Source organism: Papio anubis, chromosome 9 (genome assembly GCF_008728515.1).
Source record: "Papio anubis isolate 15944 chromosome 9, Panubis1.0, whole genome shotgun sequence".
In the NCBI taxonomy this organism is placed as follows: domain Eukaryota; kingdom Metazoa; phylum Chordata; class Mammalia; order Primates; family Cercopithecidae; genus Papio; species Papio anubis.
The window spans coordinates 20758477-20778561 of NC_044984.1; the positions used below are offsets into that span (position 1 = coordinate 20758477).

Consider the following 20085-nt stretch of genomic DNA (forward strand, 5'->3'; position numbering starts at 1 on the left):
TGAGTCAATAAGGGAATTATCATAGCACTATAAATCACAGACCTTCAAAGAATGTGTTACAAAATAAATGATAAAAGATATATTGGAAGACAACCATAAAAATTGATCAATAAACCTTGGGATGAAGTCCAGACATCTGATTATTTAAATAAAGATATATTTAAAAAATTAATATAGCTGTTTCACTTAATGGAAACTTCTCTGGAGCCTATATACAAAAGTAAGAAAGTGCATGACCCTGGCAAATGTGAAACAGGATTATCAAAGCAGGGCTAGGTATTGTCTCTAAATTGGCATTGATTTCCAACTATTGACCAGTCCTGGTTGCTGCTCAGTGGAACGTTAAGTGAAAAAATAATCACTCTCTTTAAGCAAATAGAAGAGTAATTTATTATAATAGTAGTCCAATATGTTTTTATATATTGTAGAGAATAAACACATTTATTGTAGAGAACAAATACATTTTATATATTGTAGAGAATAAATAGAATAAATACAACACAGAAAAGGAAAGAGAATAACCTATAGTTATAGGCACATGACAGTAAAACTAATCAGTGAATCAATCAGCCCTACTGTGGGTTAGGCACTTGTATTAAATTCCAAGGGCACAATGGCAAACAAAACATGGTCCCGAATCTCAGGTATCAGTTACTTAGAGGGTCTTCTGGTATCTAATCTAGAACTGAGTAGACTTTTAAATGGATCATGAGTAAGAGTACAAAAATAGATGGTGCACAATTGTTTATACAAAGTCTTTTCCCCGTCAATGACATAAGTAACCCTGGTATTTTAATATAATGCTTTATGCATTTATTTGCTTCTTATAAGTATTAAGGAATTATGATTTAAAAATTGATTTGACTAATTAAATATAAAATTTATAAATGTAAAATCTGATTTAGTTAAGGTGGTCATCTTTTACAGATATGTACCTATGTAGTCAAATATTATTTCAAGATGAATCTTTTTATATTCAATAGATAATATGTATAATAAGTGGTTAATCAATGAAAAACATTATCCTTGACCTTATTTAGTCAATTTAGTTTTGTAAACAATTAGACATTTACTCGACTTAAGTAACTAAAAGTTATGACGGGACCAGCAACCACTTGGCTGTAAGAATGGTAAATGTGATCTTTAGTTTAGTGTAACTAGATAGGCTTCTACTGATGTTGCTTGTACAACAATATACTTAGAAAATATCATTAAAAGATTACTTCCATGGGTAAAAAACCATTTCTCTATGAGAATGAATTATAACTTGCTAACAAGCAATATGCATATTCAGCCCTACAAAATATTTAAATGCCAAACATTTTAGGAGAGTGGTTGAATTTTTAGAATATATTTTCAAGACGTAATTAATAAGTACCAATTCTATTCTGTTTAGCTTTAGGAAAACAAGGTTATTTTCTTCCAATGAAGTTTTCTGAACACAACAAAAGGTTACAATTTAAGCTAAATATCATGGACCATTTTTGTCCATCCTTGTGGAACTCATTTTTTGTAAATATAAAGATTCAATATTCAGGTGAGGACACATATTCTGGATACACAACTATTACAGATTTTCCAAGAGCGAATACACCATACAATAAACAGAACATAATAACTATAGGAAAGCAGCATAATTTCTCTTAATTCATCAATTTTATAAGTCTTCACAATCTTACAATGCATTCAGATCTTCATATGAAAATGAAATCAATGATATTGACACTGGACGAGCACAGAATGGTAGAAACTGGTTGCTCACATGACAATGAAGGTAACTTTCAGTATTTCTGAATTTATTAATTTTCATTTAAGCAAACCTAATACTAATATTCCATCATTTTTTGATACACTGTTTACATGCTCATTAAAATTATAATAACATTTTTGGTATTTTTTATATGTACATTAAAATTAGAGCAGGAGCAAATGATCATGTGTGACACCATTGGGTGTCTAGAAGAGGTAAACTTTTCCAGCTAGAAATAGATACTTGTTATATATATAACTTCAAAGTCTAAGATATTTCCAGCCTGCCATTGGACTGTTTCATATGAAATATCTGACACCTGAGAGGAATGTTCACCTGCCATTATTAGCAGTGCCAAATGAAGTCACTTGTCTGTGTAAATCTTGAGTAATGTGGCAAGTTAGGGCTCAAGATCATAACCAGAGCTAATCATTAAACTATAGAAAGTTTAGCTGGCCTGCCACTGAAAGATTGAACCTAATCACTCTTTGAACTTCAGTCTGGAAAAGGCACATTATGACTGATTTCTTAAGAATTCTCTCTTTACAGGACAGGAAAAAATGAAAATTTGAGTATGGTTTTTAAAATATCCAAACTCTTCATGATCTTTCTGGCTAAGGCTTTGGCTTGATAGAATAAGTATAAATGTGATAACTTCTTGGTGACAAGAAACAAGAGGGAAAAAAAAGGCTCCTAAGAAAAATAGGTATTATTAATGTTAATGAATACAATAACTTGCTTACAAGCAATATGCATAATAAATTCTCATAGAGTAGATATTGAGTTTGAGAGTTCATTAGAAAACATGTCCTTTTTTATTCTCTTCCAATAACCCCTAGAGACTCAAACAATAAGGAAAATATATTCTTACAAACAAGAGTATAGTAATACTGATTACTCATTGAAACTTCCATGCCTGAGAGATATTTACCAGACTTAAAGTTATGAGAAAACTTTAGCTATTGATTTACCACTTAAAGTAGCTTACATGTTTTAATACAACCTAGTTATTCTTAAAGGTAGAGTGGCTTGATCACTCTAAAAACATCAATAATGAACATATTATGCAATAATACCTTGAAAAACTGTTTTTAAAAACAGGAAAAATAAATGTCAACTTCTTGTGCAAAAATCTGTAAAAGTTTAAGATGCCACTTTACAGAGGTCAAGCCGATGATCCATTAACGTTAATTAGGTTATGACTGCATTATTTTAAATACATGTATTGTTTTAAGACACTCCTTCACATGTCTGCGCGAACAAAAGAAGCAAATACTCCATCTTCCCGAGCCAAGAGGCTTTCTGGGGTGTCATATTCTAAAATATTTCCTCGCTTCATCACAATAACCAGGTCTGCCGTCAGAATAGTGTGTACTCGATGCTGTGAGTGGAAAGAATACACGTATTTGTTATACATTTCAGGGCACAAGCCAAAACAATGGAATATGTATATTTCATGAATTATTCTGGGACATTTGTTTATCTTGGTGAGTGACGAGATGTAGGGATCACAGACACCTCCCCTTTTGTCCTTATTTAAATTATCATTTATTTACATACTTTTAAGCAATGGCCAACATGGCTGGGTTTTCTATGGGCTGTACTAACTTGAGTGTAGCTAATATATCAGCATCATCATTTCATGAAACCTTCAGTTTAAGTAGGATAAAAATGTTTATCAAGTAATTAAATTAAGAGAGGTCATTGTAAACCCATTGGGTTATAATGTCAACAATAACTATCTCTTGTGTAGAGTCACTAATTCTTTGGGCTATAACACAATTTGAAGAACCCTGGAAAGTGGTTCAGTTCCGGGATGACAATTTGGGGAAGTCCATTCTGGCATGCAGTAATAGAATGGATTATCCAGGCCTTTAGACATGCAGTCTCAGTCTTTGGAGATCACTGCCACTGACCCACTCCTTCTCTCCACATGATGCCCTTTGGATTAATTAGTAACTAACAACGACAAAAGCAACCACTTTCTGAGCATATGCCATACATTAAGTGCTCCACACACATTCTTGTGAATCATTAGAACATTCCTCAGCTGTGGGTGTTATCTCTCTCCACTTTATAGGGGAGACCATTCACAGAGATAAAGCAAAACCAGGAGATCACATAGATAATAAGTAGCAGAACCAGTGTGAAAATTAGGTTTACCAATTTCAAAATGTGAGATATTTCCATCCTGTCATCTAACTGTTTCATAAGGCTCTCTGATACCTTAGAGGAGCATTCACCTGCCATGTCAGTGTTATGGTTAAGAGAACAGGCTCTGAAGATAAATGGGCCTTGTGTATTTTGGCTTTACCACCTGTTAGTTGTGCAATCTTGAGCAATATACTTAACATTGTAGAGTTCCAGTTTCACATCTGTAAAATTATGGTAATAGTACCTGCCTCAGAGAAGGGTGATAAGGTTCAAATGAGATAATTCATGTAAAAAAATTCAGCACTTTGTCTGACGTATACAAACAAATAATAAATGTCAACTACTACTATTTTTTTATGTTTATAAATTAGAAAGGAAAAATCTGTGTGCTGGGCTTTTACTCTTGCTAAGATCAGTATTGTTCAATAGAAATATAGTGGGAGCCACAGGTAATTTTAAATTTTCTAGGAGCTACATTTTCAAAGTAGAAATAAACAAATGAAAGCAACTTTAATACATTTTAACCCAATCTATTCAGATGTTGTCATTTCAATATGTAACCAACATAAAAATGATTCATGAGAACTTTTACATGCTTCTATTAGTATTAAGTCTTTGAAATCCAGTATATATTTTACACTTATGACACTTCTCAGTTCGAACTATCTACATTTCAACTAATAGCCACATGTGGCCAGGGACTACCATACTGAACCTGAACTATGCAGGTCAAAATATTAGTGTGCTGATGGGAGTCCCTGTCCAGAGTTCTAAACCTAGAAATGCCATCTGTTTAGCTGATACACAGTCTTCCAAAGTGCTTCTCTGAACAATCCAAAGTCCTACCTAAAACCATCCCCAGAGTTGAGAGTGTACATTCTGCCCTGGGCCATCTAGGTGGGGTGCGCTCAGTGTTTATGCTTTCAGAAAAGCCAGCAGTTATAGTTGTGGCTCATGACTTGAAGGAAAAGAAAACATATACGGAATGTGATAATGATGCCAGCTTAGAACATGTGCCAGTTTTCAACACCCATGACAAGCCTATCATTTGCTGAATATTGGTAACAAATGATGTATTAGGTTGGTGCAAAAGTAATCGTGGTCTTTGCCATTACTTTTAATGTCAAAGACCACGATTACTTTTGCACCAACCTAATACACTGAGGAATTAACAAGATTTTGAAGGCTAACATTTATTTATCTTTGAGAAAGGACCAGAGCCATTTGCACACCCATGCGTTTAGAAAAAGAAACTTAACAAGCTATCCAATAATATCTGCTGTGTGTTTTCCCTCCAGAAAAATATTAGCTGTTCAATAGCCGTATCATAGATGTCTAAAAAAAGAATTTGGCCTCTAAACCCATAAATATAATATTATAAACATTGCATTGATATTCTAAAATAATATTTACTGGAAGAAAATAAAAATAAAAACATTGAAAAATCTTGACCAACAGAAATAAATATAGTTGGTTTTTGTTCCATTAATTCAAATAATTGTTCCTTGACAAAGTGTGATGTCAATTCTAATCGTATTGATAAAATTTTCAAAATGTTCCAGATAAATTAATGGTGTAATCACTTTCAGAAATAAATACCATGGACTATTTTGGTGTGTGAGTGCTTCCTTTTAGAAGCTGGAGAAAATTATCTTTTTAAGGCATTCCACAATTTTAGTGGCAGCTACCAAAGTAATAAGCTCTTAGGCAGGGAAGGAAAAACAGTTGATTTTAAGAGTTTAAGTTAATTCTACAAGGAGTCTACCACAAGCATGGTGGTGCTCTCCCTTTTGTGGGCCTGTTATGAGGAGTTGGTCCTCTACAAAATCTTACAGTGATTCTTCCTTGACAGCTTCATGTGTATTAGGGGCGGGTGAGAGCAGGGAATTCTAGGTATCCTAGCGGCCACCTTCACATGAGTGGTTTTGAAATGAAGAATGAGTGAAAGAAATATAAGTCTATAGAAAAGTATTTAGTGAATGTAGGAGAAATTAGGTAAGAGGTAACCTAATTAGGAAACCTAGCATTTTGTTAAAAATACAAATTTTGCTCAAGTAATCTTCCAGATATAGACTAAACAGAACCATCCAACAATGCCATGCTTCATGCAGAGTAGGAAAAATTCATCTTTTGAATAGGCAATGGTCTGTTTTCTCTCCCTCTCTCCATCTTGGGGCAGCAGGAAGTTATTTCTCTTCCTAAATATCTCCCTACCTTTTTCCAGTAAGGAAATTCTTGAAAATACTGAATAATTATTTTTAAAGTTAACCAATTCTACCCCTTAAATCATTCACACCTTAATATCAATGAGTTAATTGAGTGACTCTCCTCCAGGAAAAAGGAACCACAAAATTCACTGGAAAAATTCGAGAAAGTAGATTTTTCTTTACTTAGGCAGTTTGCAGGAAATAGGCCCTGATGCGACATCATTTCCTGCCATCTTGACAAAAGCTGCACTCCAAAGGGTTCTGTTTCTCCCATGCATCATCCAAGAAAGTAGAAGCATAGCAAGCACTCCATACACCACTCCCATTACTCACGAATGAAACTCAAGTAACTATTTAAATGAAACAATGCATTCTCCAGGGCAGGTAAGAAATGTGTATGGCATTTTTATGGATGCTTATAAAACATCCCTAAGGACTAGTGAAATTGGTCCTTAGAATAAGAGGTAAATTCAGTTCATAGGCTTCATAAATACTCTCTTTTGCATGTATATATTTGAAAACACATGCATGAGCTCCATTCGGTACTGAGCATGACGAAAGCACTTGGTTGAGCTGATTTTGTAATAACACCCTGCAGTTAGTTCCCTCATCCCAGCCCTCCCCTTTATTCACAGCATTAGCCATGCCTTACTGAGGGGATACTGCTAAGATAACTACCGGAGAATGACAGACTTGGCGCAATAGATCATGATGGTCTACTTGTTGGTCATCACTAAAGTGGAAAAGAGGCCATTCTTGTGGGCGAGTAAATTTGGAGCAGTATCACACTCCACTAAAATACCCTCAGAAAAGACTAAAACAAGGCCTGCATCCAAAATAGAAGAGACACGGTGCTGGAGAGAAAAATAGAAGAGAAGAGAATCAGCAGAAGAATAAATGTCCAAGTGACTCATCAAAAAAAATAGTTTTTATTAAGCAGTAAGACTAAGTATGAGCAAGAATCCACTTGCAAAGAGGAAAAGACAGAAAACTGTGGACTATTGTAAGTCAGCTATAACGTGAATTACAAATATTTAAGCACTTCTTCTATTTGATTGGTGCAATCTAAAATAGAAAAAATTACCTGCCCTTACTGTGAGATATCTCATTGTCTATTTTTTAATAGATTAATGAATGGAAACATAGAAATTAGGTATAGATAGTAGCAGAATAAGCAATCCAATTCAGGAATTTTCTTTCTGAAACTGCTCATCAGACCATCAGATTATAGAAAAGAGAATTATTCTATATGAACTACCATTTTATCTGGTAAACAAGCAGAGGCCAAGACCTGCTGGAATCCTTAGATTTAGGATGTCCTATCATTGTCACTTAAGGAAGTCAGTTAGGTAGAGCAGACAGTTTGGGAAAGAACAATGCTTTCAAAACATCTTCTTTTTTTTTTTTTTTCCTTTTTTTGCACAGATACAGAAACATTAGCAGAGAAATACATAATTCGACACAAGTATATTTTGCTACAACGTAAAGATGATAACATGTTAGAACCAAAACCAAAGAGGTGTACCAACTCTGTCTTCTCATACTTACAGCTATTGTCACCACGGTCCGGTCTGCAAAAGCTGTCATTACTACTTTTTGCAAAATATTCTCCTGCAAATAAATAAATAAATAAATAAATAAAGTGTAAATTTTCTCTGGATGACTTTGTCATCATAATATTTAACCCCAAGGACAATATTCCACTGAATCCCTTGTGAGCATTCTCAATCCCTCATTTTCTGTGGAAGTCATAAAAACGGGCAGTCCCCAGCAGCAGGTTCATGCTGGATTCTGTACGTGTCTTCAGAACACAAATGAAAGTCAGTCACTGATCAGCCGGAAGTGGGTAATAGATTTATGTCCAGGAAACGCAAAAAAGAAAATGAAATTAAATGGGTATCAAAATGCTCACTTGAGTTATACCACAGAAAGTATGTATTCGAAACCAGCAAAATTCTATAATGATGTTAAGCTTTGAGTCAGAAAAGGGAAAAACTAAAATTGATGCCACAAATTCGGACTTTGACACGTAAGTGAACATTCTCGGAAGAAACTCTTTTTATCCCCACCACAAAGCACTGTTACAATTATATTTTAAAGACTGTTCTGGGTACAGATTCCATCTCTGTCCTAGAGGAAATCTTGGTTCAATGTTTAGAGTGAAGGAATTCTTTCAATCATTTAATTCACAGTCTCTCTCTTTTCTGTTGAGGCAGTATTACCCTTATGATAACCTTCAATGTGTCCTTTCTGATGTCAAATTTTAATACCAAGTTAACTTTCAAAAGAACATTAATTGCTAGCTCATATGCAGTTTGTGATTTAATGTAACATTTTACCTACTCAATCACAGCCTTCTGGACAGATCTTTCTTGGATACATTTGACAATTTCAAATAATATATTTCAAAAGGCAAAATTTATGGCTTTTTACCATAAACACATAGAGAAGGCCGTTATTAATTCTAGCCATTATTAATCCCAGTGAATCGCTCTTCTTCAAATTCGTTTAGGAAATAATGAGTGGTGTTGGTTATCAATAGATTCTATTAAACAGAGATGTTCACACTGCATTTCAGAACTTTTATGGCATAGTACTTGAATATAGTACAGTACCTCTCATCAACTAAGCCCTGGAAATTTACTGTTCTGAAAAATTTTCAAAAAGTTGTGGCAAATTTATTTTATGTTTATTGGTAATAGGAATGCCTTTAAACCATAGGTCAGGTCCTATTTATTGTAATTCTCAATGTGCTATCATCAGTTCATCAAGGAGATGATTGAGCAGATTCTCAAAACAATAGTACTGAGGATTCAGAACCCATTCAGGAAATAATAAATTGTAATTTTCATGCACATTTCTCTAATTCGTCAATTTTAAAAGCTTAGATAATGCACTCACTGTGGCCATGTCAATGGAAGCTGTTGCCTCATCCATAATAAGAATGCTGCTTTTGCGGACAAAGGCCCTGGCAAGGCAAAATAGCTGTCTCTGTCCAACACTAAAATTCTCCCCACCTTCAGTGACAACCGCATCTAAATCAGAGAAAGAAGCAAGGATTTCACTAAAGAAATGCTACTGACATTTTCCTTGGGCAAAATCATGAAAAACACATTACGTTGTATGACAGCATGATGGATATCACTTAGTGCTGGTACAAGGACTTCAGACTGGAACACAAAGAGGAACTCCGCTTGAGAAAATGAAGATGTTCCTAAATCATCTCATTTATGACAATAGGTAGTTCACTTACCTCTGATAGTAGGATATAAAACATTCTGATGACAGAAAGACCTTGGAAATTATTTAATTATTTAATACCGTTCTCTAAGGGGATTACTTAACATAATTACCTAAGGTCCAGAGAGATGAAATGGCTTGCCCAAAGTCACATTTAGCTCACTTGATAAGATACAGAATATTCTCAACTCTAATTCCACTTCTCTTTTAATTATACCATCTTTCTGAACTGTAAGTACCAAGTGGATAAGGACTGGGCTTGTTGTTTGTCAGTATGTCCCTAGTACTATGACATCTTACACAGGAGCTGAATAACACACTGTTGTATGGATAAATGAATGATATGTCCTCATTATCCTTTTCTTTTTTTTGGTTTCCAGAAACATTTCATAAACTGTACTATTGTGAGTTTAAGATAAATTCTGTTTCCAAATGTCTTTTTTATTAGAATTCAAACACCTTTTCCTAATGGCCTGGGGAAAATTTCTATTGATGATATTCTACTGGTATCAAAGTCTTATAATTTGTCATGATTGGAAAATAGGTATTTATTCTCCAAATTCTAATTTACATATAAGAGGATGCTGGAGATAAGGAATGTTTCCATTAAAGCTGGCCTGAACCAAATCTTCATTAAGCAATTGGTCATCTTTACTAAGATGATGAGCACAATATTAATCAGTTACATAATGTAAATACAATCCCCTGTTGCCTGTGCTGTACCATAACCCCAAAACACTATGCCCACAATTCTAAACAGGTGCATGCAGCTCTCATGTTAATGAAGAGGACTAGAAAGATGCAATTGTCTGTCTTTCCAAATATTAGTGGTGAGAGAGGGGATCTCTAAATGCCAAGAGAGAAAGTTTTATAAGCATGTATTAATTTCTCAAGTAGACTTGCTGGGTTTTCCACAGGAGACATCAAAAAACTATTATGGGAGCCAGGCATAGTGGGGCACCTATAATTCCAGCTACTCAGGAGGATATTTGACCCCTGGGATTAGAGGATGTAATATGCGATGATCATGCCCGTTAATGGCCACTGCACTCAAGTCTGGGTAACATAGTGAGAACTTGTCTCAAAAAAAGAAAAAATCATTATGGAAAGTTCATCCAGAGTTCTGGAATTACTTTCACAACCTGACCCTGGCAAGTCAATAAAACATTCCTTAAAGACATGCTGTCTTACTTTTTGGTTGTGGCACACTTTCTCCTTGAAACTTAATTAAAATAACAAAATGTAGTGTTTTTGAGTTGGCCCTCTTTTTCAAATAAACTAATGGATAAACATAATTTTATTTTGTAGGTTAATTTTTAAAAAACTAGATGTCAAATAACACAATTTGGCAACTATATGTTATATATTAAATTTAGAGTATCAATCAATCAACTATTATCTTTTCTAGTGCTTTCTTAGAAGATATTAAAGAAGCAGAAGTCAAAAATTATACATGTTCCTTTTAATGAGTTAAAGACAGTATGAACTCTGTGGTTTCAGTAATCACATTGTTCTTTCATTCTGTCATCATTTATTTGTCAGACATTGTACAACCTCTAGGACTGAATTTTTGTCAGTGATTGAGTACATGTTGTGTTCTTTACACAAGTGTTTAAAACTGATTCTACCTCAAGACAATACAAAACAATGTCTTAAAACACAAAGAACCCCATCAAAAAGTGGGCAAAGGATATGAACAGACACTTCTCAAAAGAAGACATTCATACAGCCAACAGACACATGAAAAAATGCTCATCATCACTGGCCATCAGAGAAATGCCAGTCAAAACCACAATGAGATACCATCTCACACCAGTTAGAATGGTAATCATTAAAATATCAGGAAACAACAGGTGATGGAGAGGATGTGGAGAAATAGGAACACTTTTCACTGTTGGTGGGACTGTATAGTAGTTCAACCATTGTGGAAAACAGTGTGGCGATTCTTCAAGGATCTAGAACTAGAAATACCATTTGACCCAGCTATCTCATTACTGGGGACATACCCAAAGTCTTTGCTATTATGAAGTCAGTGCTGCTATAAAGACACATGCACACATATGTTTATTGCAGCACTATTCACAATAGCAAAGACTTGGAATCCACCCAAATGTCTATCAGTGACAGACTGGATTAAGAAAATGTGGCACATACACACCATGGAATACTATGCAGCCATAAAAAAGGATGAGTTCGTGTCCTTTGTAGGGACATGGATGCAGCTGGAAACCATCATTCTCAGCAAACTATTGCAAGAACAGAAAACAAAATACCGCATGTTCTCACTTATAGGTGGGAATTGAACAATGAGATCACTTGGACACAGGAAGGGGAACATCACACACTGGGTCCTATTGTGGGGAGGGGGTAGTGGGGAGAGAGAGCATTAGGTGATTTACCTAATGTAAATGATGAGTTAATGGGTGCAGCACACCAACATGGCACATGTATACATATGTAACAAACCTGCACGTTGTGCACATGTACCCTAGAACTTAAAGTATAAAAATAAAAAATAAAAAATAAAAAATAAAAATACCCAACACTACAAAGTAATTTAGTTTAAAATAAAATAAAAATTTTTGAAATCAGACCTAATCAAATTTATATATCTCATATTTTCTTTCAAAATTTTGACCAAGATATCAATCAATAAATCCACTTTGAAAGACATTTGAAGGTATAAATGTGTTTGTTCATGTGATAAAATTGTGTCATTGATATAACATTACTATTCCTTTAAAGATTTTTATGTTCTGAAAAATATCTCCTCTTAGTCTAAAATTGAGCAAAAGGATTACTGTTTTGAAAGACTTAAAAAAATGCTTAGCTATTTTTTAGCTAAGAAAAAAGATTCCTTTTTCAGTAAATGGATAAAGCTGAAAAATAATAAATTAATAAAATGTTTTAAATAAAAAAACCAAAGAAAATTATGTTATATAAATAAAAGGAATTTTCCCTCCTGGCAGCAGAGAAAATGGCTACTAATGTGGCAAAATTGCCTCTCCCTAAATGGTGCCAAACTTAAACCTAACAGCTCCTGCAATCCTCCCATTCATTTCCTGATGGTAGGTGATCAGACAGGTCAACTGAGAAAGAATAACTACAGGGAAACATCCATTACAATGACCTGTACCCACCAATTGTGAAAAGATGGCAGAGGTAAATGTATTAATTGTAATATTTTGGAGTAGTCACATAGAACAGAATTTGTTATTGGGTTCACCCTCTTGCACCCCATGCAAAAACATTAGATTTTGAAATATTCTAATGACTTTTAGGGTGTTATTTTAAATATAAGGGGATTTAACACTAAAGTTATGTGATTATAGCATAAAATGTAGATAGACATATGTAGGATTAATGGCATATATAAAAAATAAATATACTATTTAGAAAACATACCTAGACCTCCTGGTAGAGATTTGACCATATTCTTCAGCTGAGCAATTTCTAAGGCTTCCCAGAGTCTGTCATCTGTGCATTTACACTCTGGATCTAAATTAAATCTGAGGGAAAAATTAGTTAATTAGTCAATAAGTCAAAATAGAGAAACTTCTATGTATATTTGCTTATTGCTTTTCTTTCCTTACAATGTAAGTTTCATTTATTTTGGTCACTGCTGTATATTCAGCATCTAGAACAGTGCTCAGAGCAGTGCAAGCACTGAATTCATGCTTGATGAATGAATGCATGATCTTAATAGTATAAAAAATTGTCTTGATGATATCATTATAAAACTTTATATACATTATATCATATTACCAAGTTTGTTACCTAGATCCATTGGCTCCAAACTATGCTTAGTATAACCCAAATAGTATCTAGCAAAATATTCCTGCAGGACTGATGCTACATACATACATCTCTATGGGAACATATGACACTATTTTAGATAAGCTGTGCTGCATCACCAACAATAGTAGTGTACTTGTCCATTCTCATGCTGCTATAAGGACATACTCGAGACTGGGTAATTTATAAAGAAAAGAGGTTTAATTGACTCACAGTTCTGCAGGGCTAGGGAGGTCTCAGGAAACTTACAGTCATGGTGGAAGGGGAAGCAAACATGTCCTTCTTCACATGGCGGCAGGAGAGAGAAGTGCTAAGCAAAGCGGAAAAGTCCCTTATAAAACCATCAGATCGCCGGGCGTGGTGGCTCATGCCTGTAATCCCAGCACTTTGGGAGGCCGAGGCGGGCGGATCACCTGAGGTCGGGAGTTTGAGACCAGCCTGACCAGGTTTAGTAGAAACCCTGTCTCTACTAAAAAAATACAAAATTAGCCAGGCATGGTGTTGCATGCCTGTAATCCCAGCTACTTGGGAGGCTGAGGCAGGAGAATCGCTTGAGCTGAGGAAGCGGAGGTTGCTGTGAGCTGAGATCATGCCATTGCACTCCAGCCTGGGCAACAAGAGTGAAACTCCGTCTCAAAAAAAAAAAAAAAAAAACAAACAAAACCATCAGATCTCACAAGAACTCACTCACTATTATGAGAACAGCATAACTGCCCCCATGATTCAGTTACCTCCTACTGGGTCCCTCCCACGACACTTGAGGATTATGGGAACTACAATTCAAGATGAAGTTTTGGTGGGGACACAGCCAAACCATATCAAGTAGTATTCATAATAAATATATTTGGAGATATAAACTCACTATGGTATTGCTAAATTACTTGACACATCCAGAAGTTTTAAAGTAGTTTTATAACTAAATATCAGGCAATCTTACATACATTTTTCCTTTAAAATAAAGAGTAATTAGTAAAAGGAAGTGGCAAACACTTCTTTGTAATTAAGTAGATGGACGTTAGGAGCAAGATAGAACAAAATATGATCAAATGAGAGATGTGATCTGGGGGACGATGCTGATATCATTTTGCTCCAAATCTCACATGTCCAGGGAGAGACCTTGTGGGAGGTTATTAGATCATAGGGGCATTTTACCCCATCCTGTTCTCATGAGAGTAAGTGGATTCTTATGAGATCTGATGGTTTAAAAGTGTGGCAGTTCCCCCTTCACTCTCCCTCTTTCCTGGCGCCATGAGAAGATGTGCCTTAGCTTCCCTTTTGCCTTCCGCCATGATTGTAAGTTTCCTGAGGCCTCCCCAGCCATGAAGAACTATGAGTCAATTAAACCTCTTTCCTTTATAAATTACCAGTCTCAGGTCATTCTTTACAGCAGTGTGAAAACAGACTAATACAGATGCCAACATGGACTTTGGAATCAGACAAACTGCAGTTGGAATAGCAGTTCTTCCACTTACTAGGTGTAGGAACTTGGTTTAAGTTATAGCTTCTTTGAGTTTCAAAACCCCCATCTGTAAAATGGGGATAATAAATACGTATCCTAGAGTAATGGTTGGAGAATTTAATCAAACAATAAAGCAGCTAGCAGATGATTGATATCCACCCCCGCTTTTTTTTTTTTTTTTGGTGGGAAACCCTGAACCAGGCATGAAGACTGTAGCAGCTTTATTCATAGCAATTTTGGCTGAAGTAAAATTGTAAGGGGTGGAGGGGTAGGTAAAGGGATTAACCAAAGTCAGAATATCTGCTGAGGTCAGGCCAGACACACAAGTTAGACTGGATATCTGTAAGATAGAACACCTTAAAAAAGTCTGCTAAGCATCACCGTTCTTAAGTATAGAGGAAAAAGTGGCTTTCATAGAATCAAACTGAAAGGGATGAAGATCTCCTGGAAACATAATTTTATAGGTTAATTTAGCAACTCGAGGCTTTTCCAATCCAAATTGTTGGGTGGCATATTTGATTTTATTGTCTTGATATCAGTTCACTCAGACCTGAAAAATGACTCTGAGTAAAACCTTTCTATGAGTCAAAGGCTAAATCCCGAGGCACACAGATGTTTGCTAAATATGTTACCTACCTAATGGAACCACTGAATAGTATTGGATCCTGCAGAATGATTGAAAGTCTAGAACGTAGTGTGTGCAGTGGTAATTTGGAAATGTCTATCCCATCAATGACAATTTTTCCTGTTAAGGAGAAACGGAAGTTACAGATACATAGTAAAATCACAAGTAAAATAATATTTGTTTACAAATTGAAAGTTATTTCCTAGTTCAGGGTTGAAATTCAGGAGACCAACTTTTCCATTTAAGCATGTGGTGATTCCTCAAGTATCTAGAACTGGAAATACCATTTGACTCAGCAATCCCATTATTAGATATATACCCAAAGGATTATAAATCATTCTACTATAAAGACACATGCACGCATATATTTATCACAGCACTATTCACAATAGCAAAGACTTAGAACCAACCCAAATGTCCATCAATGACAGACTGGATAAATAAAATATGGCACATATACACCATGGAATACTATGCAACCATCAAAAAGGATGAGTTCATGTCCTTTGCAAGGACATGGATGAAGCTGGAAACCATCATCCTCAGCAAACTAACACAGGAACAGAAAACCAAACATCACATGTTCTCACTCATAAGTGGGAGTTGAACATGAGAACACATGGACACAGGGAGGGGAACATCACACACCGAGCCTGTTGGGGGGTGGGGGGTTAGGGGAGGGATAGCATTAGGAGAAATATCTAATGTAGATGATGGGTTGATGGGCACAGCAAACAACCATGGCACATGTATACCTATGTAACAAACCCACACGTTCTGCACATGTACCCCAGAACTTAAAGTATAATAAAAAAAATCATGTGTCTCTACATGATATACACATTTGGTGATGGTTTGTCTTTCTTATATATTTCTCCTAAAGGAATTCAGAGTTTTTATTCTGTTTATGTGATCATACCAACCAAAAAGTACTTTTATCCCTTCCTGAGTCCTTTCCCTTCTAGTATTCCCTTTATCCTCCTTCCCACTTTATTTCTCTCCATGGGATTGATCAGAATCTGATATTCTATGTACCTTTACTTATCTTTTTATTGTCTGTTCCCCAACTAGAATATAGGCTCTTTAAAAACCAGGATCTTTGTCATTCACTCCTGTATTGATTTAATAGTACAATGCATTACAAATAGAGAAGTACATTCTGTGATATGAATATCAAGTTTTAATAAATTTCTCCATACTGCATATGGACTTATAGAGATTTATGCAGTGTTGATGTTGTTTCTCCACCATGATATACGCAGTTAATCATACCACTTTTGTGCAGAGACCATATTGCCTTGTGAGATAAGATGCCAGGCTCAGAATGGCAGCTGCAGTCCTTTTACCAGATAGATTTAAAGTAGGCAAGATTAGCTTAACCTATGTCTTTCAGGAATAATAGATCAGAAATAATAAATTATGTATTAAAATCCTAATAGCCTACTGCTATTAAAAAGAGAATAAATCATTGATAGCTCACATGGGACCTGAAATCATGTGTCTGGACTCACGAGGATCAGGCTAACCTAACATGATCGATCGCAAACACAGTGTTTTAATGAAAAATGTCAATTGATTTTTGATCACTTAATTGCCTTAGAACTTTAATCCCACTGAAAGTCCTTAAAGTGTCTGTGCCTTATTACTAGCCATGGAAAAAATAAGCTGCTAACCTCGTGACAGAAGTTTACCTTGTTCCTGAATCTAAACCCCACAGAAATTACATTTACTATAGTTCCACGTTGTTGTTCATAAACTGACCTCTTTTTCTCACAGAGCCGTTGTGTAGATTAAATTCAATAATATAAACTGTCAAGTACAATAAACATGCAAAGTACTATAATAATCATAATCATTACAGATAATAATAGTAAGCACTCCTTGTACTGTCAAGTACACTAAGTTTGGTCAAATTCATTGCTGGATCCTCTTTCATTCAAGATACTTTATGTGCTGGCCTATTTAAAGGTCACTTGATAGACTAAATAATGGGACTTTTTAAAAAAAAAAAAAAGATTAAGTTATTTCTATGCTCCTGTGTATCATATTATAATAATTTGGTGGATGAATGTGTATGTTTTGTGTATGTTGTTATCATGAGCTTTATCACTTTGCAGCAGAGGTTGCCTCCTCACAAAATGTTCAGTGTCATTAAGCCATGTTATTAAGCAGATGATGGTACGAGTTACGTACCAAAATTTAAAATGCAGACTACTTATCTCCTTGTACTTTTTTCCTTTGTTGGAAAGAGACATATGTTTAATCTAAAGGAAGCAAGGCAGTTGTCCTCCCTCTTTCTTTCTCTTGAAATTCTACCTCCACCTACTGCTATTCAAAGTGGGTGGTCTTGTTTTCATTTTACCAGTTTATTAAAATGCTTTAGCAATAACGTATAGACATGAGTCTAAGGCTCATCATTTTATTTCCCCATTCTATGTCCTTTATTTACTTTTGAGCTGTTTATTTGGGATATCTGCCTTGAACCATGTGTAGAGCACAAAGTCCTTATAAATATTTGCTTTTTATTTCTGCAGGATCAGGTAAATTGATTTTTTTAAACGAAAGCACCACATGGCCACTTAAAAAATTTAGTTAGCAACTCACCATCAAATATATCAACCATTCTGAAGAAAGCCAGAGATAACGATGATTTCCCACTGCCAGTGCGACCACATATGCCCACCTATGAAAACAGCTGTCACTCAAAGAGAAGAGGACTCAGACAAAGGACAGAAGATTAGCTTGTTTTATTTTTTAACTTAAGATATTATGATAAAACTGTAATTATGTTTAAATAATTACATTGTAGTCATCATTTTTTCTTAGGTCTACATTATAAATTGTTATCAAGATAAAAACAGGCTGGGCACAATGGCTCACACCTGTAAACCCAACACTTTGGGAGGCTGAGGCGTGTAGGTCACTTGAGGCCAGGAGTTCAAGACTAGACTGGGAAACATTGTGAAAACCCATCTCTACACGAAAATACACAAATTAGCTGGGTGTGGTGGTGTGTGCCTGTAGACCTAGCTACTTGGAAGGCTCAAGTGGGAGGATAGCTGGAGACCAGGAGGTCGAGGCTGCAGCGAGCTGTGATCATGCCACTGCACTCCATCCTGGGTGAAAGAACAAGACCCTGTCTCAAAGAGTAAAAAATAAAAATATAAAAACAGTCCTCACCAAATCTTCAATGATTTCATTCGAATTATTTTTATTTCTATGTGATTGCCTTGCTTTTTCTTTGTGGCTTTTTTTTTTTTTTACATTTAATATATTGTTGGACTAACAAATAATGATTCCATATTATCTTAGAAGTGATAGTTTTATAACAAAAAGCAGAATGATTCCATTTTCTTCTGCCCACTTGTTCTTTTTATGATAACTAAAAGAAGTAATTTGGGGACTAGAGTTATTATGAATGCAAAGGTTCCCAAGGGGATGGCTATTTTGGGCAGGAGCCAGAAGATAGAAATTTTTAAAAACATGCCTATTGTTGACTTTTCTGATCTTCATGGGAGACTAGTGAATTACAATATGACTTGGAGAACATGTATTGTAGTCTGATCCTATCTCTCCCTTTTTTCTTTTATGCAGATAATTTGACCTACACCAAGTAGGGAATATTATGTGAGGCCAGTGAGAATATACTTACCTGGCTGGGAAGTATGAAGAGTTTAGGCAGTAAAAAAGCAGACTCCATCAGAGGTTTTACGTAGAGAACAAATAAAATGCAATGATTTCATACCTTTTGTCCAGGTTTGATGTAAGCTTTGACGTGCTTAAGAACAGGTTTCAGATTATTTTCATATCTGACACACAGATCATGTATCTTAATCTCCCCTTCTTGTGGCCACTGTTCTGGAACTTGAGAAGGATCTGGAGGATGGGGTGGGGAAATAGACAGATAGATAATAGGCAGATAGAGATTGATGTAGAAAGAAATGTATACATACTTAAATACATTTATACATATAGATTTTTTTTTTTCTAAATTTAAGGTAATACTGAACCAAACTATGTGGTAGGATTTTTTTTTTTTTAATTTAAATCACATTCAAATAAACACCTTTTGATTAAGCACTTTTAAGACAGTTTTTTCGTGTTTGTTTTTGGAGCCTTAACCATCATCACCTCTCCTTAGCATTTCGTCACTCAATTCTATTCAAACTGGACAGAGATATTTCTTTTCTGAATTGATTTGTTTGTTCAGTCAGTTGGTCATTAAACACTTACGTGCTTTAAATGTGAGAGGTGCTGTGCAAGGTGCTGGGAATATGGAGATGAAAGACACAGCTTGAGGTGCTTGCTGTGTCCTTGGGGAAGTGTCCAGTAGGTCAGCACCTACAGTACTACATGGAGGCCCCATGATGAAGGCAAACCTACGGTGCTAACCTCGGAGGTCCAGGAGGGCTCCAAGAGGAACCAGTGCCTGAGATGAATCTTAGAGGATGGGAGCTGGGAAATTTATTTTAAATATATGTACATAGGAGAATAAAGAGGAAAAGAAAGCCTAGCATGTTAGTGTGGCCAGAGTAAAAGTGGTGCAGGTGGATGACAAGAAATGAGACAAGACAGATGGACAAGGGTTGGCTAACGAAGGGGTTCATGATCTTAGCTAAGTTTTCTGGATTTTGTCCTTGAAGAGCTAGATGGCTGTTGAAAAACTTAGGTAAAGGAATGCCTTTTAAGCTTGGAGATTTGCATTTAATGAAGATTATTCTGTCCTCAGTATTGAATTTCCTGACAGTTTTATTCTAGCAAAGCTGGGAATCTCAGTCCGTATTTTAAGATCCAAATTTCTTGACACTAAGTTAATAACATCTTGAGAAAGAGAATATAATAGTTTATAGTTTAG

General features: G+C 35.4%; 1 protein-coding gene across 2 annotated transcripts in view; it reads right to left on the reverse strand.

The window, feature by feature from the left end:
- Positions 1–366: 366 nt before the first annotated feature.
- ABCC9 (ATP binding cassette subfamily C member 9) overlaps positions 367–20085 on the reverse strand; it is a 139574-nt gene continuing 119855 nt past the window's right edge. The window contains exons 34-41 of one of the 2 annotated variants that reach the window (XM_003906100.4): positions 18976–19106; positions 17835–17913; positions 15242–15350; positions 12757–12860; positions 9013–9146; positions 7660–7722; positions 6790–6965; positions 3043–3131 (exon numbers count right to left, since the gene is read on the reverse strand). In XM_003906100.4, coding sequence (XP_003906149.1) covers positions 6828–6965; positions 7660–7722; positions 9013–9146; positions 12757–12860; positions 15242–15350; positions 17835–17913; positions 18976–19106 — 758 coding nt within the window. In that variant the 3' untranslated portion in view covers positions 3043–3131; positions 6790–6827. Of the gene's footprint in view, positions 3132–6789; positions 6966–7659; positions 7723–9012; positions 9147–12756; positions 12861–15241; positions 15351–17834; positions 17914–18975; positions 19107–20085 lie in introns of both variants that reach the window. The other variant, XM_009180355.3, reaches the window with a different exon arrangement.